The sequence below is a fragment of the Euprymna scolopes genome, chromosome 39 (genome assembly GCF_053919585.1).
Source record: "Euprymna scolopes isolate OS-2025 chromosome 39, ASM5391958v1, whole genome shotgun sequence".
Lineage (NCBI taxonomy): Eukaryota > Metazoa > Mollusca > Cephalopoda > Sepiida > Sepiolidae > Euprymna > Euprymna scolopes.
This window is the reverse complement of record NC_136520.1, coordinates 40,105,725-40,130,443: the sequence shown is the minus strand read 5'-3', so window position 1 is coordinate 40,130,443 and position 24,719 is coordinate 40,105,725. Positions and strand designations below refer to the sequence as shown.

Here is a 24,719-nt window from a genome sequence, read left to right as displayed (position 1 = left end):
AGTACTGTATGTGGAGGACTATATATTTAACCCCCCCCCTCTTTGGGTAGAGCACGGTCGTGAATGCATCTCACTCGCTACTTAAATGGCTACAAATTGAGGCTCGCTGTTTGTTTGTTTGTAAATAAACAAGCAGCTTGAACACTGTAAAAGCGGTGTTTGAGTGTTTATTTTTTAAATTGACATTTGTTGAGGTCATTTGCGAGCACCGATCCGATGGGGCGATCAGTAGAACCGCCGACTATCAATGCGATGGTTTTAAGTTCATACCTTGGCTAGAGAAAGGTGCTATTCTAGCCACACTGATGCATTGTGATACAACAAAACAGTACAGTATGTGGAGGAATATATATATATATATATATATATATATATATATATATTAGTTATTCTAAAAAATAACTCAATCATCGCTCATTTTTTCTGTTGCTTTACACGCAAGTCGGCCTTGGCAGAAGGGTCTTAAAATCTCTGCAATTCTTTATTCCATGCACAATTTTCACTCTTTTTTCCTTGTACCCATTTGTGAATTATTTCACAGAATTCTGACTTTTGGATGACATCGAAATATCTTCCAGTAACGCGATTCCTTTGGATTTTTACTTCTGGATACCAAACTTTAACCAACTTTCCTTGGATTTTATCGTTACTGGATATTCTACTTTTCATCCGACCATCCATTCACGTGAAATCATTTTCTTTTTTTTCCCCATTCCCTCTGCTTCACTATTTTTTAAAACTTTTACCAAGTAAGCTCTATGGCTTACTTGCAGTTTCATTAAATACTTTGCAAGCAAAATCCGATTCTGTATTTTGCTAATTCCTACCCTCTGATGAGAAGGAAAGTATTTCTTTCAAAACTCCGCGGATTAAGGACATACCACTTAATTTGTGTTTCCTTTTTGAAAATAAAATATGTTTTTAACTCTTCTTAAAGTGTTAAGTGTTTTTAACATGTTTTATTAATTCTTTTTTCTTATATATATATATATATATATATATATATATATATATATATATATATATATATATATATATAGTATAAATGAATGCTCTATCTCAGGTGTCTCCAAAATTTTTGAACGGGATGTTGGGATGGGGGAGGAACATCTTGCTGACATTTTAGAGCTACGCAGGCCAAACTAAAAAAATTATGAGCTGGACATGTTTTATACAGTTTTGCTTATTGACTTTCTTTTTTTTTTTTTTTTTACGTGAAAATAGTTCTTCAAATCTCCATTCTTTTAATCATTTTATGAAAAAAAAAAAAAAAAAAAAAAAAAAACACTAGCGCACAATTTTCACACATTTCCATTCTTTAAAAAACTCTTCTTAAATATTTTTACGTTTTCCATGAGAGATCTGTAGGCTGGCTTAGAGACTTTGGTGGGTCAGATCTGGACAGCAGGTTGTAGTTTAGACACCCCTGCTCTATTCTATAAAAATCAACTTAATCTTCAAAAGCAATACTGTATTTTAAAAAAACTTTTGGTAATAAATTAAAGGAAAAGAATTTGGGCACTAATGGCCTTAAAAAAGGTTTTATATATATATATATATATATATATTAGTGATGGGACGATTCCAATATTTTTCCCGATTCTGATACAATTACCAATTCCGATTTTTTATAAATTTGATAAATATTAAACTATAGAGTTGTATTTTTATTCCCTGATTACCGTAAAAACACGTTAAATGTGGAGATATTTCCCTTGACGGAAAAATATACTTGTGGGGGGGGGGGATGATCTCTCGATTTTATCTTCACTGGTAATTTAAAATCAATAAATATTTATTATTTTGTCATTATTACCAGAAATGGAAGATTTTGCTTTAAACAAAATCAAATAAAGAAGGCAATTAAAAGAATCATTTTGGCATCGGAAAATTGGTACAAATTTTTCCGATTCCGATACCCTCAAATATTCCGATTTTTCCGATTCTGATTAATCATCCCAACACTTATATATAAATATTTTAAGGTGCACACGGACTTTATGGACACCCTATATATATATGTGTGTGTGTTTGTATTATTGGGACAATTTGAATATTTTTCCTGATTCCGATACAATTACCGATTCCAATTCTTTATAAATCTCTAAATATTTAACTATAATGTAGTTATCTTTCATGTATATTATAAAAATACATGTTAATTATGCTGATATTATCTCAAACAAAAATATGCATGATTGGGGTGGGGGGGGATAATCTATCGATTTTAGTTTTACTGGAACTTTCAAATCAATGAATGTATATACATAATTTCATCATTACTCTCAACAGTATAAGATTTTGTTTTAAACAAAATTAAATCAAAAAGACAATTAAAAGAATCGTTTTTGGCATTGAAAAATAAGCAGAAATTTTTCCGGCTGCTGATACTAATGCCTCCAAAAGTACAGATTTTATCGATTTTGATTCTGATTAATCGTCCCAACACTAATATATATATATATATATATATATATATATATATATATATATATATATATATATATATATATATATAAATATTTTTTTCAGATAGCAAGTTCCAACAAGTTCTCTCTGTAAAGTACCCGAATAAAACAATTAAAAACAAAACAAAGACAGAAAATAAAAGTTCATTATTATTTAGGAAAGTCGAATGGAAGAATACCTTATAGGTAAGTCTTCTTAGTGTTATATCAGGAGTTTCTGAAGTTCTCTATGCATCCAGAAATCTTATTATTTAGAAGTCAAATTATGGGAATTAAAGTATTATCATTTTATATTTTTTCTTGACTGATTATCTCCCTTTTCTTTTTTTTTTTTTAGGGAGGGAGTTTAAAATATATACACATATGTATATAAATTAATATAGTTTCTGGGGAAGATCCATTTGGCATAATGGTTTGGAGATAATGGAGTTGACATGCAAAGTTCAAGAACCATTAAACCATTATGTTCTGTTTTTGGCTTCTGCCCTTAAAAAAGTAAAACTTTTAATGAACATTACTGACCTCACTCTATATTCACAAACCTGGAGAGGGATAAACTCTGCCAAGTAAAACTTTCCAAAACACGCTGCACTGCAGCACACCAACGGCCCCAATTGGGGGCTACGGGATAAAAAGACCAGATAAGTTTTGATATCTATTAGGCAAAAGTGCTCTATGTCAGTGATAGAGGACGTACATAGATTTAATTTGAAAAAGAGAGACTGTCAGTTCCTGACTTTGAATTCATCAGATCAAGTAAAGAAAAAAGGTCACAATGTTTAGTGTATGCTTCATCCGCCATTTGCAGTTTGAGGAAAAAGCTCTTGCTTGTATATATATGAATATTTCATGGATTTTTCAGTGTCAAGTAGTAACTTTAACTGATGACAAAATAATAAAAAGGCAAGGGAAGAGTAAGAGGGAGGAAAAATAAGAGAAAAGGCAAAAATGGGAAGAAAGAAAGGGAGAGAGAAGAGGGAGAGAAAATGAGGGAGAAGAGGGAGAGAAAATGAGAGAGAGAAAATGAGAGAGAGAGGGGGAGAAAATGAGAGAGTGGGAGAGAAAATGAGAGAGAAAGAGAAAATGAGAGAGAAAGAGAAAATGAGAGAGAACGTGAGGGAGAAAAAATGAGAAAGGAAAGAGAGAGAGAAAATGAGAGAGAAGAGGGAGAGAAAATAAGGGAGAAGAGGGAGAGAAAATGAGGGAGAAGAGGGAGAGAAAATGAGGGAGAAGAGGGAGAGTAAATGAGGGAGAAGAGGGAGAGTAAATGAGGGAGAAGAGGGAGAGTAAATGAGGGAAAAGGGGGAGAGAAAATAAGGGAGAAGAGGGAGAGAAAATGAGGGAGAAAGGGGAGAGAAAATAAGGGAAAAGGGGGAGAGAAAATGAGGGAAGGAAAGTGAGAGAAAGGAAGCTATAAAATGTGGATAAAGGGAGCGAAAATGAGAAGAGAGAGATAAAGGGAGGTGGAAAAGAGGGGAACATAGTCAGAAAGAGAGCGGAGATGAAAAGAGATAAAGGGAGAGAAGTGAGAGAAGAAAGAAAAATAAAGGGAGAAAAGAGGGAGAGGAAAGAAATTTTGAAAGAAATAAGACATCTTAACATCTCAACAGAAAAAATGAATAAAAAAACAAAAAAAATAATTTTTATCATGGAAGAAACTAACATCTATTAAAATACTAAAAAACATACACTCTAAAATTTACTTACTAAACTTTACTTGTAATGAAAATATGCGAAATATAGAAATCCGTCACATTTTTATGGTCAGCTACAAAATTATTATGATATGAATCTTGAATATTTCAACAGGAGAAAAGTTTTCTTTTTCCCCTGCGTTATTTGTGCACTTAGTCTTATAAATACAAAGCAAGAAACTGACAGCTACCAAGTGCTACTGATTTTGTGTCCACACTCTTCAAAAACAATGAATAAAATTATAAAAGTCCGAAAAAAAATCAACTACCGTGATAGAGGTTCATGTTGAGTCGAATAATCATCAGAAATGTGCGGTTATATTAGATAGTTTTTATTTTCTACATTTTCTTTATATACAATAGAGTCCACATTTATCAAGGCTCTGGGGCCATTCAAGGATAAGGGTTAGACCTCATTCTTTTTAACCATTTTCTGGACAAAAATAAAAACGACCATGCTATTTTCACTCAATTCCATTTTTAAATATTTTTTCTGTATATTTTTAAGTTTTCAATAAGAGTTCTGCAAGGCAGATTAAAGACTTAGGCTGGGCTGGACCTGGTTGTAATTTGGAAAATTCTACTATAGAGTCCTCACTTAATCAAGGCCCGGAAGCTACTCAAGGATAAGATTAAATTGGAATTATGTAAATATTAATCAGAAGGGGAGCTAACTCCTTTTCTGTTTCAGGCAGAATTACCTCTTTCCTTTTTCCTCAGTATATACTGGCATAACTTGGCAAGACTTTTATCAAACAAAAAACGGAAGTCAAAAAGACACAGTTTTATTTAACACTAGCTGTGCTACATGACATTGCCTGGGGCAAAAATGTAATCTATCCCTATCAAAACTTTTTACCCCTCCTTTTCCCCAATCCCATCATTCTTCTCTAGTGTATTCCTCAGTAGTTGGACACACACACACACACACACACACACACACACACACACACACACACAAACTCTCGTTCATATAATGGATTTTCTCATGGAAGAAGTCAGCATTTTCTTTCCAAAATTATACCCAGAGAATGAATAATTTTTTCCAAATTTTAAACATTATTCATCTAAGGCAACGCTGGGAAAAAATATACCAACTTTGTGGATTTTTGTTTTGTAGTTTTAAAGTTTTAGCTGGACATAACACACAGCCAACTACCTTTTTATATATTAGATAACCAAATGCCATTGTTCTTGAGTATTTCATCTCTTCGCCATACATTCAATTTTAAATAGTATTCATCCAGGGCAACACTGGTTAAGAATATACTAACTTTGTGGGTCTTTGTTTCATAGTTTTTTGTTTTTACTTTAAGTTGGACATAAAAAAACACAGACAACTACCCTTTTTTATATATTAGATAACCAAATGTTATTTTTCTTTAGTGTTTTGTCTCCTAGCCATACATTCACTGTTAGCACATTATAGATATACTACAGTTAATATATTGGAAATCAAAAATATTATGCCAATCTGCAAAGAAATCGATGCATCAATTATAATTTCATTTTCACATCTGATAACTGTTAACTCTAACATGAGATTGTAAGCAACTACCACGGTAGGTGATTTTTGTATGCGTGTATAAATTGAAGTACTTGTGCATTATAACAGGATATCAAGAAAATACATTTTAAGTAAAAACACTATGACTATGTGATTTCAAAATTAATCAAAATCTCCCAAATTACAAAATATGATCAGATAGAAAAATAATTACAAGAAAAAGTAAAATTTATTGTGTAATGCAGTTTTAACAGTTTAGTTTATTGTGCATGTCATGCCTAAGGGGCCCTGTCGGTGGGGCATTAGAATATGCCGACTGCCCCCCTGCAGAGGGTAAAAGTCCCTCAATGGGGGTCCTGGATATGACCTTAAACTATATCCAGTGGTGAGGCCCCAGCTTGTGGGCTTTGGGGAGTGTGGAGCCACCCTTTAATTACCATTGCTCCCAGATCCACTCTGACCCGGAGTGGTAGTACCTGTTAGGGTCCCAACTATGGGTTAAATAGAAACCGATGTGAAAACAACAAATATATTCTATTAAAAAAATTTTTCTTCAAAATCTTTGGATTCGGCATTAAATAACCCGAAAAGGGTTGATATGCCGTAAAACAAAACAACCAACCAACCATGCCTAAGGCTATGACAACAGCATATTCTTTTCCTTGTTTTGACTCTCAGGTATATATCCATCGATATCTTATATGTTTTTATGTATAGTGATGTGGTTCTCGGTTGATTAATTGTGTCTAACTGTGTCAGGTATATACTCGAGAGTAAAAACAATGAAAAAGGATATGCTGTTATCATAAGCTTAGTCATAACAGTAGAATTATAATCAAGGGGGGATAATTCTTTTTCTGTTCCAGGTGGCGTTATCCTCCACTGTTATATGAATTCTTGCATGAAGCTGCAAGAACAACACAAGACAGACGCTGGTGGACCCCAACAGAAGGACGATAACTTTGAGTTTGAGTAAAAGAAGATGGAGATATATTACTTCTGTCTGTGATAGTTTTGACGCACAAACTCAAATAAATTGCATCATTCTATATGTTGCTTCCATGTAAGTTATTTATTAGCTTCTTTTTTTTTTTTTTTAACTAATAGATCACTGCTTATCAAGGCCTAGAGGCCACGCAAGAGTAAGAAGTAAAGAGATTCTGAGTTGAAGTATAATTTCCTCCATGAGAGGATTGGCAACTTAAGACCATAGAACTACAATCAAGGGGAGCTAACTCCGTTTTTTGTTTCAGGCAGAATTATCTCCCTCCTTTTAGCTTTGTTATATGAATCCTTGCATGGAGACGCGAGAACAGGACAAGACGGGTCCTAAAAAAGGGTGACTTTGAATCTGGATAAATGAAACTGGAAATATATTCTTTCTGTTCATAATAGTTATGACACACAGACATAAATAATAGCAAACTAAGACTAATAGATGTAATTTGCAATATTCTATATGTTGCCTCCTTGTGAATAAAATGCTTACGTGAAATCAACTGTGAGTATTCCTCATTTCTCCAGTTGCTTTTTGTGATTTATTTTATCTGCTACACGCATTTGTCATTGGGAATAATCTTTTGAAAGGCATTAATAGTTATTATATGCCAATACCCTCATCACAATAGTATGACTGGCTAACTTATCTCCTTTGTTTTTACTTAACTTTTGCTATTTAAAATTAGAAAATGGCAGATTGTTTGTTTTTTTTTTTCATTAAAAAAATAGTTGTATTATTTTTTGTAATATTTTAATTTTTTTAATAATTTCGACATGACATGCAATTACGTAATGGTGTTTTTACGTAAAATGCATTAAAAAATTATTTTTTTGTAGATATCCAACTATAATGGAGAAGCATCTAATTTTATATTCATTTCACTGCATTCAATCGTACGACACAGAGCACTGTTTTAGGTTGGACTTCACTCAGACTACACATGTGAGTGCAGTATACAATTTCATAAAGCCTATATATATATATATATATATATATATATATATATATATATATAGCTTCAGAAATAAAAGGTAAACTTTTCTTATTAGTCTTTTTTCTTTTTTTTTAAAGATAAGGGAATGCCGCATGTACACTTAATGGGTCTACATGGATATAGGTGTACCTTTTCAATGTGAACAATGTGCCAGTTAGTTTCTTGCAGCGTCTCAATGCAGTGTCTAGTCTTTCCGGTTGCTCTTTAAAAAATCTGAAATGACAAAAAAAAAAAAATTTAATTTATAATTTCACAAATTTGTTTTAGATTACAAAAAAGTTCACAGAAAATTGTCTCCTTATTAGATAAGATGTGACACAAGGCCAAAATTGAGAGTATGGGTCAGCTGTTGTGGTCCTGGTCTCTTTAAACTAAGTTCCAGTCACTGAGAGAGAGAGAGAGAGAGTAAGCAACCTTACATTTGAGGTAGCAATAACTATCTATCTGGTCGGACTTCTTGTCAAGATCAATGTGACTCGCTCTCTCTCTCTCTCTCTCTCTCTCTCTCTCTCTCCAGATTTCCCTGTATTCTAGCAGCTTCCACATGTCTTTAGGATCACAGTTAGCATCACGTGCAATGTGATGGTTGTATTTGGATCTACGTGGTCCTATGCTCGTGCACCCATCCACAACAATAGCAGTAATTTGTATCATATGAATTATTCCGATTCTGTATGGTTTTATTTTGGAGAGTGAAGGAGATGAGGATAATCATGTTTCTGAATTTTTGAGATGAGGATTAATAATTCGGATGATTTGGATTATTCTATCTACTGTTCTCATCTTTTTCACACAACGTTTCGTCCGCGGTAACTGTGGGGAAAACAGAGAAGGCTTACCGCAGAAATGTGCTCGTGTCTGTCTGTCGTGCAGGTTGAGAAGGAAAAACGAAAAGATCCAAGATGGCAATCACGGTCTTGAACAGTTCTCGAAAAATCGTGTCTCACACGTGATTTTGATGTGCACCGGACACCATAAAAGCAGGTCGCTGGGTGAACAGAAGCATTCAGACCTGTGTAGAGTTAACATCAGTAGACTTTTCTGAACTTGTTTCCATTGGACTTGAAGGCAACGATATTGCAGTTGGTCAAGAAGCAAGCCAGCGGAACAGTGTTCCATAGGCGGGCAGTTCTAAGAAAAAAGCATTCAGACCTGTACCTTTGTAAAGTGAACATTGTCATGTGACTTAGATTTTTCCGATTCTGCTACGCAATTCTTCAGGTTTATCTTGTTAAACAAATCAGATGTGCATTTTGCGTTAATAAAATGTAATTGGCATTTTTTTGCAGTTTTTACCAAATCACGCACTTTAAAAATAACTCACATTTGGTTACATTTTTGTAACAGAGTTCTTTACTAAAAGATAGTACCAGAGTTTTCTGAATATATCCCCCCTACCCTCCAAATACACACCTCTGGGGTTATATTTGGAAAATTCTGGTAATTAGTACCTTTAGTGCATTTTTATTACAAGAACCAGCTGGGCAAACTTGAGTCCTTTTACCGGAAAAATATCCAGTAAATAAAACGTTGTTTAGTAAATCGTTATTGTTTTGCATTTTGTTTGCATTTCCCTACCACAAACATGGATATAAATATCGCTAAAACATCCGCTGGGTCATAAGCTTCATTTCAGTACCTTACTTGCCTGGATGGGTTGCCTGTAGGCTGAGATAAACCGCGTCACACACGCACACAGACAGACAGTAAATCGAACTTACTAAGGGAGATAATAACTTCCGGTGAATACCAGAAAACTATCCAGTAAATAAAACATAGTAAATCGTTATTTTTTTGCATTTTTTGCATTTATTTTTGCATTTCCATACACCAAACATGGATATAAATATCACTAAAACATCCGCTGGGTTATAAGCTTCATTTCGGTAACTTACTTGCCTGGGTGGGTTGCCTGTAGGCTGAGATAAACCGTGTCACACTCACACACACTAGGAAAATTTATAATAAGATTTCTTAGTGAAGGGGGATTTTGAATTGGGGGTAACTACCCAAGGGATTTCATTTTTTTAAGTTGTAAGGGCTTCATCCTTCTCCCCAATCCTCATCCTTCTTCCCAATAGTTTAAATTCTAGTACAAATTTACTAAAACACAAAAATTTTAGTAAAAGTTTTGTGCAGAATACTGAATTCAACAGACAGATTTCCAAGTTTAAAAACTTCATAATATAGTAAATTTTCTTTATAAAATACTAGCAGAGCTACCCACTGTTTTCCAAGGCCATAAAAAAGAAACTAAATAGAAGACACTGTGTGCAACATCTTAATATTTAAACTTCTATCACTCCCTTTCTCCCCGCTAACCATCTCTTTTTCTCTCTTTCTTTCTGTCACCCCCATGTTGTTTTATTTCTCCTCAACATTATCTTTTTCCTCCACTCAACCTGTTTTAAAATGAAAAGTGATTTTATTTTATCTTTAAAATTTTACATAATAGTTCACAGTATAATAAAGTTTCTTTATAAAATAAGATATGGCACAAGGCCCAAATTGGGTGGGATGGAATACTGCTCAGCTGGAATCATCTTGGTCTAGTTTCAGTAACCAAAATACCACATTCACTCTGTTACTGGCTCTGTAGATATTTTCGTATTCTGTGAGTTATTTTATGGTTTTAGTTTTGAATTTGTAAACCAATTTTTTCACAAATTCGAAACTAAAACCATAAAATAGAGACTAACTTACAGAATATGAAAACATCTACGGAGACAGTAACTTTTCTCTTTTCTTTTCCAAACAACAACCAACATGTCTGAAGACAGTCGAAGGACAATCCGACCGAAACGTTGCATAAATAACACCCAAGATGAGAACAATATCTGATCAATACGAATAATATAAACAATCAATTATTTAGTCGATCTACGTCTTTGAAATCTGTCTTAACAATAACAGGTACTGCTTCAGAACCTGACCTGAAAACTGTCAGCATCTTCCTACAGTTTACAGTAAGTAGCCAGAAAAGTTGATGATGTGAACCCTACTCGACAATAAAATTCTAAATGCTGAAACAAAACTTTAACACAGATAAGAGTTACTATAAGTTTAATTATACAAAAGAAATATTTTTATTTTTAAGAAAAAGTATATGAAAAATTTCTTCTGATTGACTAAGTGTTTCAGCATCTTCCAGCAGTTTATGACACTAAACAAAAGGTCGTTTTCTTTTCTGGTTTAATAGCTATAGCAATACTGCATATTTTATGTTCAAATTAAAAAAAAAAAAGTAAATGCAACTTACTTTTCTTCTTGGACAACAATTTCCATTTCAGCCGACATAATTGACTTCATTTTTTCCGTTAAAGATGGAAATCGATCTACACAAAATATATTAAAAAAAAATGTTGGTATTAAAAACACATCAAATTATCAAATATAAATCTGTTTGAAGTTATAAACAAAAATTATTTTTATTATGCGGATTCTTCAAACTGATGTTCTCATCTTAAGTTTTATTTGCACAACGTTTCGGTCGATATAACCTCTAACCTTCTTCAGGTGTATTTTATTAAACTCAGGAATCTTCCTGTCAAACTCAACAATCTGCACAAAATTTCGGACAGAACCCTTTTTATTTAATCCATGGGGGTAGCATGCTCTCATTCCATCAACCATGACCGAGTACAAGTCCTAAGTAATTTGCAATTGTATTTTAAATGTCATCTGACTTAGGATTGAACCTTCAACCTACAGAAGAGTGTCACTTTTACAAATTAGTGGATTAAGGAAAGGGTTCCGTTCCATGCAGATTTCAGAATTCAACAGAAAGATTCCTCAGGTTTGATAAGATACACACAAAGAAGGTCAAAAGTTATATCGACTGAAACATTGCAAAAAGTAAGAGATACAATACCCTTGAAGAAGGTCAAAGGTAATATCAACCAAGACGTCGAGCAAATAACACTCAAGATAACAGTAATGCGAAGAATCCAAATAATACGAATAATCAACCTAAAAAATTCAGAACTAAAATTATTTCGTCTCAATCTATTTTGAAAAGTACAGGAGCTGTTTTTAGCTGACCATGTTACGATAACAGGAAACTAGAATAATAACCAACCCAAAACAGGAAGTTTTACAGAACCAGGCAGTGATTGTCTATTTAACAATGTTGTAGCTCACACAAACCATGAAATCCTCAGACCGGAAGTCCTAGACTTGAGTTTGGCCTCTTTTAGGCTCATCAGTGGAATTCATCTGGTCTAGTGGAATATCTAACTTAATGTTATTATTTGAGATAACACTACAAGAAGAAGATGCAGCATACGTCATATGATTTTGTGTCTAGTCATACTGAGGGGATCTTATTTGGGATTCGAATACTATATTATTTTGAATATTTGATTAGAGTTTACTCGTTGCGAGAAATCTCATCATGTTAGGCTGTCCTGACAAATCCCTGTACGGAGAAATCAAATACACTTAATGACAGTGTCTTGTAAGCATTCAAATACAACCTCCAGAAATGCGTGAAGAAATTTCATCATTAATTTTTGAAAGGTTACGTTATATTTAAAAGATGAAATTATCAAATATTTCTTTTTTAAAATGTGATTATTTCCACAATCATACAAGGTCGCAGCTCGCACAAACCATGAAAGGCACAGACTGGAAGTTCTAGACTTGAGTTTCGCCCTTCTTTAAGCTCATTAGTGGAACATGTTCGAACTCAGGATTTGAAACCTGAGCCACTTGCATGTGAGGCGAGCACCTTGTAATCTGAGTTACCACACCACATACATTGACTGACACAGATCAAACAAACCATGGCAACATTTGACTGTGGAATATACCTACTTCTTCTCAACAAGAGGTGCCTTCATTCAACCAGTAAGAACCCAGGCTAATGTCTCGTCAGTAGGATTTTATATTTATTAGGACAATGTCATCCAACAAGTTAATCCAGCGAACAAATTAATATTAGATTTGTTTTTGAATGTGAGATAGTATAAACTATAACAAACAACACTGCAGCTCACACAAACTATGAAAGGCACAGACCGGAAGTTCTAGATTTGTTTTTGAATGTGAGGTAGTATAAACTATAACAAACTGCAGCTCACACAAACTATGAAAGGCAATGAAATAAGGAAATAAAGAAAATCATGAAAAATTGTTGTGCTTGTCCAGAAATCCCCCCATATGAAAAATCTTTTTCATTTTTATTTTTAATATTAGGGAAATTCCTTTTTTCTAACAATTTTTCAATACATTAATTTCTTTCTTGAGATTTTATTTCATTTTTTTTTTTTTTTTTTTTTTTACACAGTGATCACCACTTATCAAGGCCCGAAAGCCACTCAGGGATAAGGGTTATTGCAAGTACATTACGTTAGTGTGGAGATTTGATGAAGTGTTTACTTAAGGGGGCGGTTCATTAGGAATTTGTTAACATTGGACTTGAACACATCCAAGTTGTAGTCAGGTGGGAAGCAGGCAGACGGAACAGAGTTCCACAGGCGTGCAGTTCTAAGAAAGAAGCTTTGTTCATGGAATCCACGTTTTGATTTAGGCACAGATAAAGAGTGGGGGAAATTTTTCACAGTGGATTCGGCTAGACGGGTGTTTTTCGTGAAAGATTGGCGAGGGGGGACCAGAGATTGGAATTCAGACGAGCACCTGCCATGGAAATAACGATAAAACAAGGATAGGCTCGCAACGTCTCTTTTGTGGGAGAGAGGTTGCAGGGTAGAGAAAAGGGCATCCCCCACTAAGCCACGAAGTCTATTTTGTACTCTGTCAAGGCAGGATAGGCTGTTTTTTGCAGCTCCTGCCCAGATATGGCAACAGTATTCCATCCTTGGAATTAACTGAATATTTTATTTTGCTTGCTCCCATTTTTCCATTTTAATTCTAATGCTGATTCATTAGGTTACTGTCCAGGATTCCCCCTATATTAAATAGATTTCTATTATCTTTTTTATGAAAGTCCTCTTGTGCGAGCATGTCAATGACCCTCATCACAGCCTCTTTCATCTCATGGAAGGTTAAGCCTAGAACACACAAAGGAATGGTGTAGAAGCAAAGTTTTCATTTGCAGTTTCACACCTGACACATCTTTGTTTGTCACATGTAGAGGCAGAGGACAGCAGATCCTGATGCAAACGTCTTCCAGATTTTCACTAGACATGACAGGGGTTTCTTTCTTTTAAATAGAAAAGAACCTTAAATAAACACTTGGATATCTGTGTATCTCTGAAAAGTCAAGTGTTCATCCCAGAAAAGGGTCTCTATGATCTCTGTGTTAAGTAAAAAAATTTTTTTTTTAATTTTATTCAATAACTAGCGAGGGGAAGGAGGGAAGGCGTTCAGCTTTGCCTGGTCGTAAATTTGTCCAGATTTTGTATATATCATTATAGAGTCGTAATTTCAAAAGTCCAAAAAAAAAAACAAAAAAAAAAACAAAAAAACAAGTACTTGGGTGCCATCAACTATAATCGAAACCGAAACTGTAGCATTCAAAGCTGGTGATGTTACCACTGCACCAACATGACATGCATATAAACCGATTAAAAATAAACTAAGATGAATGTATAAAATTTATGTTTTTTTTTTTCAATTTTGACCCCTTAAAAACTATTTTAACCAGCTAAAGACCCATAAAAGAACGGTTCGTAAAAAATCCAATCATTTGAGGCCCCCTAGTGCTCTCTGCAACTTTTAGTTTCGTAACAGATAGAGTTTGAAAATATGGAGACAGACAGACAGACATATAGCCGTTTATATATTAGATGTATTAATTTATTAAAATCTTCAAGTAAAAAATATTAATTCTAAAAAAAAAAAGAAGTATATTAGACCCTGTTTAAATATTTAACAATAAAAAACAAACCAAAACTTCTTTTTTTTTTTGATAAGTTCCAAACATTGTAAAAAATATTTAAATAAATAAAGAGATATCAATTTAAAAAAAACTTTTTTAAAATCGTTTTACTTACTTTTTTGTTCCGCAATACATTTTGAGAGCTGACTTAAAGTTAGCGCCATTTTCTCCACATCGGTTGAGTTCACACGGCATTGTTTTGAGATCACGTCTGTCCGAACTTCTTCTACCGAATTTTCTAATTTTCTGAAATTTAAAAATCATAAACTTAAATGTAAACTTCATTCTACGTGAGACTGACTATATTTTAAGCCTACTTACGTACTGTTTAGTTGAAATCCATACAGTAATTTCTGAGTCTACAAGTGACAACTAAAAGGATAGACATTTCAGTTATTCGAACTACCTGGAAAGATTATAACAATTTTACGCACATGGGATTACTGCAAAATAGAATTAAAACGCAAAATGTTAAAGGCGCGAAAATATATATAGGGCAAAATAATATAGGTCAACTGAAATGTACAGGTCATCACTTAAAAAAAATGTCAGCAAGAGTTGTTAAACGACACTAAAAGGAAAATAAAAAATAAAAAAGGAAAATAAAAATAAATATACAATAAATAAATAGAAAATAAAGAATAAATAAATAAATAAAATATAATAAAAAATAAAATATAAAATATAATATATAATATAAAATAAAATAAAATAAGAATAAAAATAAAAAAATAAAAATTATTTAAGGGGAGAAGATGGCCGGTATCTGCAATTTCAGGAAAAAAAAAAGTAAGTAAATTCATATAGTAAAATTTAAGTAAATATACATACAGGATATGAAAGTGTGGGTAGATTGATATATTAGATAGATAGGAAAGTTTAAAGAATAAAACAGAAAATGCAGATAAAAAAAAACGGCCTTGCAAAGAAGAGATAAAGAATTAAAATAAAGGATTATTAAATTATAAAGTATTAAGAAGTATGTCGAAAAACGAATAAATATATATAGATATATATTTAAAACTATGCAGAATATTAATTGTAAATAATATTAAGCTTTCATCAGCCATTTTTCCCCCATAGCTGATGAGAGCCAGACATTATTTACCATTAACTAGTCCCCCTTATGTTAGGCTTGAAACCGACGGTACCAATGTTTTTCTGACCTTCTGTACAGTTTTAAATAAATAAATATTAAACACTTATATTGAAAATTTTTTGCTTTATAATCGAGCACTTTGCTGGAATTCTTTCCCCACCATGTAAGTGTAATAATCAAAGTTAAATTCTGTAGATTTAAATATACATAAAGATATATTCAAGTTAATAATTTATTGAAACAAGGAATATATATTGGAAAAGAATTATATTTATTTCTTTAATCCATGGATTTTCAATAATGACTCATTTCATCATTTCATTTCCTCTGTTGAAATGGGCCATTATTGAAAATCCGTGGATTAAAGATTCATGGATTCCTTTGACATCACATCCATCAATAATGTTTAAAAAAAGTCTTAGAAAAATCTGAACTAAAATTTTCTTTGGTAACTTTTTACTTAACTGCAACTAAACACTCACCTTTAACCTGACGACTTTCGCAGGTTTTTGGGTATGCTGAAAATGAATATCACATGAAAATTGGGGGTAGACAAGTAACTTTCTGGATATTAAGACATTTTTTCCAATGTATTACTTAATAAGATTCAGTGACCGTCGTCATTCTTAACATGGGGAGGGGATGTTTTGTAACATGCATGTGCTTTAGTACTTGTCGAGTTATGGAAAAAAAAAACATGGCCACCAGTCAAAACATAAGGGATTACATTAGATAATAAAGGTCTTAATATCCAGAAAACCAGAAATTTAAAAATGATATTTGTTTTCTGCATACCCCAAAAAACTATAAAAGTCGTCAATTTAATGGTGAATGTTCAGTTGCAATTAAAGTAAAAAAAAAAAAGTTTTCCTTTATTTACTCACGTAAGTGCATTGTCGATCCTTTGTTCTTCCCACATAAAATTGTTATACTCCACATCCACATCATGCCGTTGCTTGCGAACTGGTTGTATGCTTACAGTGAAAGACACCCTGTCTAGTACACTCTGAAAATAAATAAAATAACCAAAGTTTTTAAAAATAAATAACAATCTATAAATATAAAAGCCAAAATGTATGTATGTGTGTTCGCTTTTTCTGTATGTCTACAAAAGGCTTTTTTCAGAGAAGCGGTCGCTCACCTAACAACTTTTTAAAACTTTTTATATCACATATAAATCGTAATATCTCACAGTTAACAACGAAGCTCGCCTGTCTATTTAATTTGCTCGACTTTGGGAAGATAAATATTCAACATTTGTCGCTCGCCGCATGTGGGTTAGTCTTTTTCCTATAACATCTTGGGAAGCGTTCCCGCAGTAAATGAAATACTATTCCGCAGTCAAACTTGACCTCATTAACTCATTAAAACAGGCACCTGCCAAATCCAAGTAATTAAATAAATTCAAACGTGTTTCCATTAGCATCTCGCGGTGGGACAATGGTTAACGTCGCATGTTTTTTTTTTTTCACACTTTAATTTACAACTTTGCCCCAAGGGTTCGGGTTCGATCCTCATACTTACTTTTTTTTTTTTAACCCCCCCCCCCCCCGGAGTTTCCACACACACCTCCAAACACTCGGGCAACGCTGGATACCTCTCGCTAGTCTATATATATAAAAGCGAAAATGTGTGTAAGTGTGTGTGTACACTTTTTGTGTATGTCCGCAAAAGGCATTTTCTGAGGGGGTGCTTGGTCGGCTCACTCCTTCTTAAAACTTTTTATATACTGTCTAAATCATAATATTTACAGGTTAAGACAAGAGATCGTGTCTATCTTTAATTTGCCTGACTTTTATGCGCTATTTTGGAGATTTTTTTTCGATCGCCAGGTCTTTGTTTCGCTTTTCGAAACTGTGAAAACGAATTTGTGTTCTCGGCCCTAGACGTAATGCTGGGTCGGGGGAAACAGAAACTGGCTTGCAGCGCCAAACTTAAATCATTTCATGTTTAACCTTAATAAGGTCACATCACATGACTTAAGTTTCCCGCACCTGTCAATTTCACTTTATAAACGTTAAATTAAGACCGCTTTCACTTCCTATCCCCTCGTGACCGAGATGGTTAGGTGTCTGGGGTTTTCTCCCTTTCGTTTCCACCTTCGCCTCGAGGCTTCGGGTTCGAGCCTACCTTTCTACTAAAACTTCTCTTTTTCTTTTACACCTCCAAACACCCGATGAACTTTTTTTTTAAGCAGGGTTGTTTTGATCGACCCCCCCCCACACACACACACATGTCCAAACAACCGGGCAACGCCGGGTAACCCCCACTAGTCTATAATATAAAAGGCAAAATTTGCGTGTGCGTCCGTGTATGTCCACAAAAGGCTTTCTTCATCGGCCTTTCCTTATACTTCCTAGATCTTAATATCTCCGATTTGCGAACGGACATCGTCTCTATCTTTTATTTGATTGAGTTTTTTAAAAAATCCCTGGTTTCCAGTGTTTGTTTGTCTTTTTTCTTTAAAAGCAAAACTGATCGAAGTAAACATCAGCGCCTCCTGGCCTTCCTGGCGAAGACGTCTTGAAGCTTTGATCAATGTGAGGGAAACCCTTCATATCAGACAATTGCTATTCATTTGGACACTGCCAGAGCTCCCCCTTTTTGGAGGAAGCTGGTTTTCCCCAACATTGTGGGGAAACAAATATGACAGAAAGCTGAAAGCTTAACTGGCCTACAGCCAGATTTCTCATTTATTTCGCTGTCTGCTATGGTGTAATGGTTGACAATGCTTTTTTTTAACTAAAAAATATCATTAACAATGCTTTTTTTTACTAAAAAATATCATTAACAATGCTTTTTTTTACTAAAAAATATCATAACCAATGCTTTTTTTTACTAAAAAATATATATAACAATTCGTTTTTTGATAAAAAATATCATTAACAATGCTTTTTTTTTACCAAAAATATCATTAACAATGCGCTTTTTTAAACCCAAAATATCATTAACAAAGCTTTTTTTAACTAAGAAATATCATTAACAATGCTTTTTTTAACTACAAAATATCATTAACAATGCTTTTTTTAACTAAAAAATATCATTAACAATGTTTTTTAACTAAAAAATATCATTAACAATGCTTTTTTTAACTAAAAATATAATTAACAATGCTTTTTTTAACTAAAAATATCATTAACAATGCTTTTTTTAACTAAAAAATATCATTAACAATGCTTTTTTTAACTAAAAATATCATTAACAATGCCTTTTTTAACTAAAAATATCATTAACAATGCTTTTTTTTAACTAAAAAATATCATTATCAAAGCTTTTTTTAACTAAAAATATCATTAACCATGCTTTTTTTAACTAAAAAATATCATTAACAATGCTTTTTTTAACTAAAAAATATCATGAACAATGTTTTTTAACTAAAAAATATTAACAATGCTTTTTTTAACTAAAAAATATCATTAACCATGCTTTTTTTACTAAAAAATATCATAACCAATGCTTTTTTTAACTAAAAAATATCATTTACAATGCTTTTTTTAACTAAAAAATATCATTAACAATGCTTTTTGTTTACTAAAAATATCATTAACCATGCTTTTTTTAACTAAAAAATATCATTAACCATGCTTTTTTTTACTAAAAAATATCATTAACAATGCTTTTTTAACTAAAAAATATCATTAACAATGCTTTATTTAACTAAAAAATATCATTAACAATGCTTTTTTTAACTAAAAAATATCATTAACCGTGCTTTTTTTACTAAAAATATCATTAACAATGCTTTTTTAACTAAATAATATCATTAACAATGCTTTTTGTTTACTAAAAAATATCATTAACAATGCATTCTTTTAACTAAAAATATCATTTACCATGCTTTTTTTACTAAAAAATATCATAAACAATGTTTCTTTTAATTAAAAATATAATTAAAAATGCTTTTTTTAAACTTAAAATATCATTAACAATACTTTTTGTTACTAAAAAATATCATTAACAAAGCGTTTTTTACTAAAAAATATCATTAACAATGCGTTTTTTAAACCAAAAATATAATTAACAATGCTTTTTTTAACTAAAAAATATCATTAACAATGCTTTTTTTATCTAAAAATATCATTAACAATGTTTTTTAACTAAAAATATCATTAACAATGCGTTTTTTTTACCAAAAATATCATTAACAATGTTTTTTATAACAAAAATATCAATAACAATGCGTTTTTTAACAAAAACATCATTAACAATGCGTTTTTTTAAACCAAAAATATCATTAACAAAGCTTTTTTTAACTAAAAAATATCATTAACAATGCTTTTTTTACTAATAAATATCATTAACAATGCTTTTTTTACTAAAAATATCATTAACAATGTTTTTTAACTAAAAACTATCATTAACAATGCTTTTTTAACTAAACAAAAACATTAACAATGCTTTTTTTAACTAAAAAATATCATTTACAATGCTTTTTTTAACTAAAAAATATCATTAACAATGCTTTATTTAAGTAAAAAAATATCATTAACAATGTTTTTTTTTAACTAAAAAATATCATTAACAATGTTTTTTAACTAAAAAATATAATTAACAATGCTTTTTTAACTAAAAAATACCATTAACAATGCTTTTTTTACTAAAAAATATCATTAACAATGCTTTTTTTAACTAAAAAATATCATTATCAATGCTTTTTTTTTACTAAAAATATCATTAACCATGCTTTTTTTACTAAAAAATATCATTAACAATGCTTTTTTTAAACTAAAAAATATCATTAACAATGCTTTTTTAACTAAAAAATATCATTAACAATGCTTTTTTAACTAAAAAATATCATTAACAATGCTTTATTTAACTAAAAAATATCATTAACAATGCTTTTTTAACTAAAAATATCATTAACTATGCTTTTTTTACTAAACAATATCATTAACAATGTTTCTTTTAATTAAAAATATCATTAACAATGCTTTTTTTAAACTTAAAATATCATTAACAATGCTTTTTTTAAACTTAAAATATCATTAACAATGCGTTTTTTTACTAAAAAATATCATTAACAATGCGTTTTTTTAAACCAAAAATATAATTAACAATGCTTTTTTTAACTAAAAAATATCATTAACAATGCTTTTTTTATCTAAAAATATCATTAACAATGCTTTTTTTAACTAAAAATATAATTAACAATGCGTTTTTTTTACCAAAAATATCATTAACAATGTTTTTTTATAACAAAAATATCAATAACAATGCGTTTTTTAACAAAAATATCAATAACAATGCTTTTTTTTTAAACCAAAAATATCATTAACAATGTTTTTAAACTAAAAATATAATTAACAATGCTTTTTTTACTAAAAAATATCATTAACAATGCTTTTTTTAACCAAAAATATCATTAACAATGCGTTTTTTTAAACCAAAAATATCATTAACACTGCTTTTTTTAACTAAAAATATAATTAACAATGTTCTTTTAACTAAAAATATAATTAACAATGCTTTTTTAACTAAAAATATAATTAACAATGCGTTTTTTTAAACCAAAAATATCATTAACAATGCTTTTTTTTAACTAAAAATATCATTAACAATGCTTTTTTTAACTAAAATTATCATTAACAATGTTTTTTTAATTAAAAATATCATTAACACTGCTTTTTTTAACTAAAAATATCATTAACAATGCTTTTTTTAAATTAAAAATATCATTAACAATGCGTTTTTTTTAAAATAAAAATTTCATTAATAATACTTTTTTTTTACCAAAAATATCATTAATAATACTTTTTTTTTTACCAAAAATATCATTAATAAAGCTTTTTTTTTTACCAAAAATATCATTAACAATGTTTTTTTAATTAAAAATATTATTAATAATGTTTTTTTTTTGTTAAACCCATTTCAAATTGATATAAATTATTGCACAGTAAAAATAATTAAATTAAAACAAAAATCATTTTCTTATTTTGAATTTTTTTTGTCGGTGGTTGATTTAACTGAGGATTGATTTAAAGATCAGATTACTATTAAATGCATAATCATCTATAATATAAATCTCATCTGTCTGTTTAAATGTATGTATGCATGTATGTATGTCTGCCTAAAAATTTCGACAGAGGCAATGGATTTTCACGAGACAGATATCATTTTGAAGCACGACTTTTCGGATGACAAATATTGAAAAATTAGCTAAAAACATTCATTCCTTCACTCTCAACTGGGCACTTTTCTACAAGGAGGGATCACTTTTTTCACCGATATTTTCAGAAAATAATCTCCTCTTGACTAATCTTAATTTAAACTGTCGCCACTTCCGGTTTGGCGATGGACGCAACGGCAAAGACATCACAGTTTGTTTTTTTTTCACATTATTTTCCTCCTCTGCAGTACGGCCTGCCTGCCTACTACCACTTTTTTTTATGCTCAACACACATCTCCAAACACCTGGGCAACGCCAGGCACCCAGGCTAGTTACTTACGTAAATCACAAATAATTGTTTTTTTATCATAACTGCTTAAAACATTTTTTTCTTGCTCACATACCCCTAGTCTGAATTTGTGGCCATGAGCCAACATCGGTGGATTTTTTTCAAACTGATATAAATTATTGCACAGTAAAAATAATAAAATTAAAACAAAAATCATTTAGCAACTTCATTTTGTTTGTTTTTTATATGATCTGGGCTACGTCTACAAAGAGCAGTTGTCTGTGTGTTTGCATGTTTGTCTGTCCGGCTAAAATTTTAACAATACGCAACAAACCCCTACAAAGTTGCTGTTTCTTTTTTAATCATCATAAACCCCGGGAAAAATAATATCTAAAATTTAGAAAAAAAAAAAAGGATTCGTTCTTTGAACGTCAAATGGTCATTTGTATCACTGAATGTCAGGGATATGCAAATGACTGGGGACCGCATGTGAAATTGATATTCTCATGAAACTTCTTACTTTCGAGGAAGCTGGTTCAACCCACCAGGTAGTGAATACAGTTACTCCAGCTTGCTGAGGCATTCATGAGTACTCTGATCTTTAGCAATTCAATAAATTTTGAAAAAGAAGAAACAGAAGAAGCATTCGTCAATGGCCAAATTGGAAATAGTGGTAGACTAAACCTCTTATATATGGCATAATCGCGTTGACCCACCGGTTCTCGTCAAATCACCGAAGTTAAGCATAATTGGGTGCACAGTGGAAGATCAGTTTTGCATGCTGACACCTGAATTTGAAAAACAAAACGTGCATTAAACAGTATACTCTCTGTTTCTCTCTCTCTCTCTCTCTCACTCTCTCTCACTCTCTCTCTGTCTCTCTTTCTCGTTCACTCCCTTTCCTCTCTCTTTCCTCACTAAAAGAGAGAATGGAAATATAATTGTATTTTTTTAAAACAGTGGAGTTGTTAGACTCCATCAAAAACAAATGGTCTACTAGCAATGTATAGTAACGTTCACTTTGCACTGGTCGATGACAGGCGGTCGAGAATGAGTTTAAAGGTTAAATGCTTCTTTTAATTGTTTTTCATATAAAAAATGCTTTTGTCTGCTATTTTGTACAGGTGTTAATTTTCAGCAAAAGAGAAGCAGTCCCTGTCATGAAGAATGCCTGCCATTAACTACGCAATGAAGACTCGACAACGACAAGACAAGTGCCAACTATTTATAGCTGACATCATATCGACCCGTTGATATCATCTATCGTCCACGTGTATATCGTTTGATTGTGTCAAACATCCGAGGAGCTGGTTGCCGTTCCCAGGATGTTTCTTAATCAAGTAACTCTCCCCGGTAAACGATCTGATCACACTAGTTATTACATCCAAGTGTATTACATTGAGTAAAAAGTATTTTGTTTACTTCGTGAACCGAAAATGAAATTTGAAAAATTAAATATTTTATTATTCTTGATTGTTCCATCGTGTCTTTTCGGAATAATGGTAAGAGTGTTCGATAATGAACCGGTAGACTGAGGTTCAATCTTCAGTCAAAGACCTAAAAATAGTACTTTACGCCATCTTGATAAATAATCAAGATTATAAGGGGAAGATAAAGGGCAAGAGGAGTAATCCGGGGAACAGAGTGGCGCCCTCCCCTACATCTTAGACTAACAGCTAATGAAAAGGAGTCTTAGGGTCGTCCTCGACTACAGTCGACCGTTGATTATGTCTTATTTCCTATTTGATAAATGGCATCGAAATGCTGCCCATAATGACGCAAAAAAGACTCAAGAAGCGACTCAAGGCAGCCAGTTATCGTCGATGCCATCTTGGTCCGTTGATGTTTCTATCATCCATGTGCCATATTGTGATATTGTTTGATCGTGTCCAACTACCGAGGAGCTGGTTGCAGTTCCCAGGACGTTTCTCAACCAAGTAACTCCCCCCCCCCCGATAAACGATCGTAAGTTTGAGACTCCTGAGAATGAGTGCCCTATGTCAAACTTCTAGAGTAAATGTGGTATTGAGATGACTAATCCTTATTAATCTCTAACTGTGTCTCGAAAAGATACCATAATACTTAGTTTGCTGTACCTTATCATAACAAAGTTCCATACAAAATTTCATCAAGATTGGCCCAGTAGTTTCTGAGGAAAATCGAATGAATAGATAGACAGACAAACAGACAGACAAAGATAAATATCAAATAAAGAAGATAAATAATTGCAAATGTGGTTTACCAAAATTTTTTTCGCCGAGTCCATAAACATAGCTTGTCCGGCTTCCGTATTTTTCTGATGCAAAAGTTGCATGTTTTTAAAATCTGCCTTTAATTCGTCGAGCCTACGTTTAATGAGTATCATACGGGTCCGCGTGTTCGGTCCAAAAACCGGCGGCTGGTTCGGGTTGCTGCTGCTGTTGGTGGTACTATACATCGGAGACTGAGCCTTTTGTGAAGGGGCCATTCCTTGATAAGCATGTTGAGCTGCACTCGGGATGTCGGACAAACCTGGCAATGGAGAGAACATTTTTTTTAACACAACCTTTCAGAAAAATATATGGTAGACAGGTTTTATTACATACATATCATTTTTTTTTTTTAAGTATTATTAAATAAATAAATTAATAAGCTTTGAAAATATATATGATGATGTAGCTTGATTGCCAGATATATTTTCCAAACTTATTACCTAGGTCTATTTATGTATTGAGCACT

General features: G+C 32.0%; 1 protein-coding gene across 11 annotated transcripts in view; it reads right to left on the bottom strand.

Annotated features, from left to right (window-relative positions):
* The window catches only part of LOC145263767 (coiled-coil domain-containing protein AGAP005037-like), a 758,348-nt gene that overhangs the window by 94,113 nt on the left and 639,516 nt on the right, over positions 1-24,719 (bottom strand). For all 11 annotated transcript variants that reach the window (XM_080120809.1, XM_080120810.1, XM_080120819.1 and 8 more), the window contains 5 exons: positions 24,244-24,512; positions 16,488-16,609; positions 14,620-14,750; positions 10,923-10,998; positions 7,793-7,876 (listed from right to left, as the gene is read on the bottom strand). In XM_080120809.1, the coding sequence (XP_079976935.1) occupies positions 7,793-7,876; positions 10,923-10,998; positions 14,620-14,750; positions 16,488-16,609; positions 24,244-24,512 (682 nt within the window). The remainder of the gene's footprint in view (positions 1-7,792; positions 7,877-10,922; positions 10,999-14,619; positions 14,751-16,487; positions 16,610-24,243; positions 24,513-24,719) is intronic.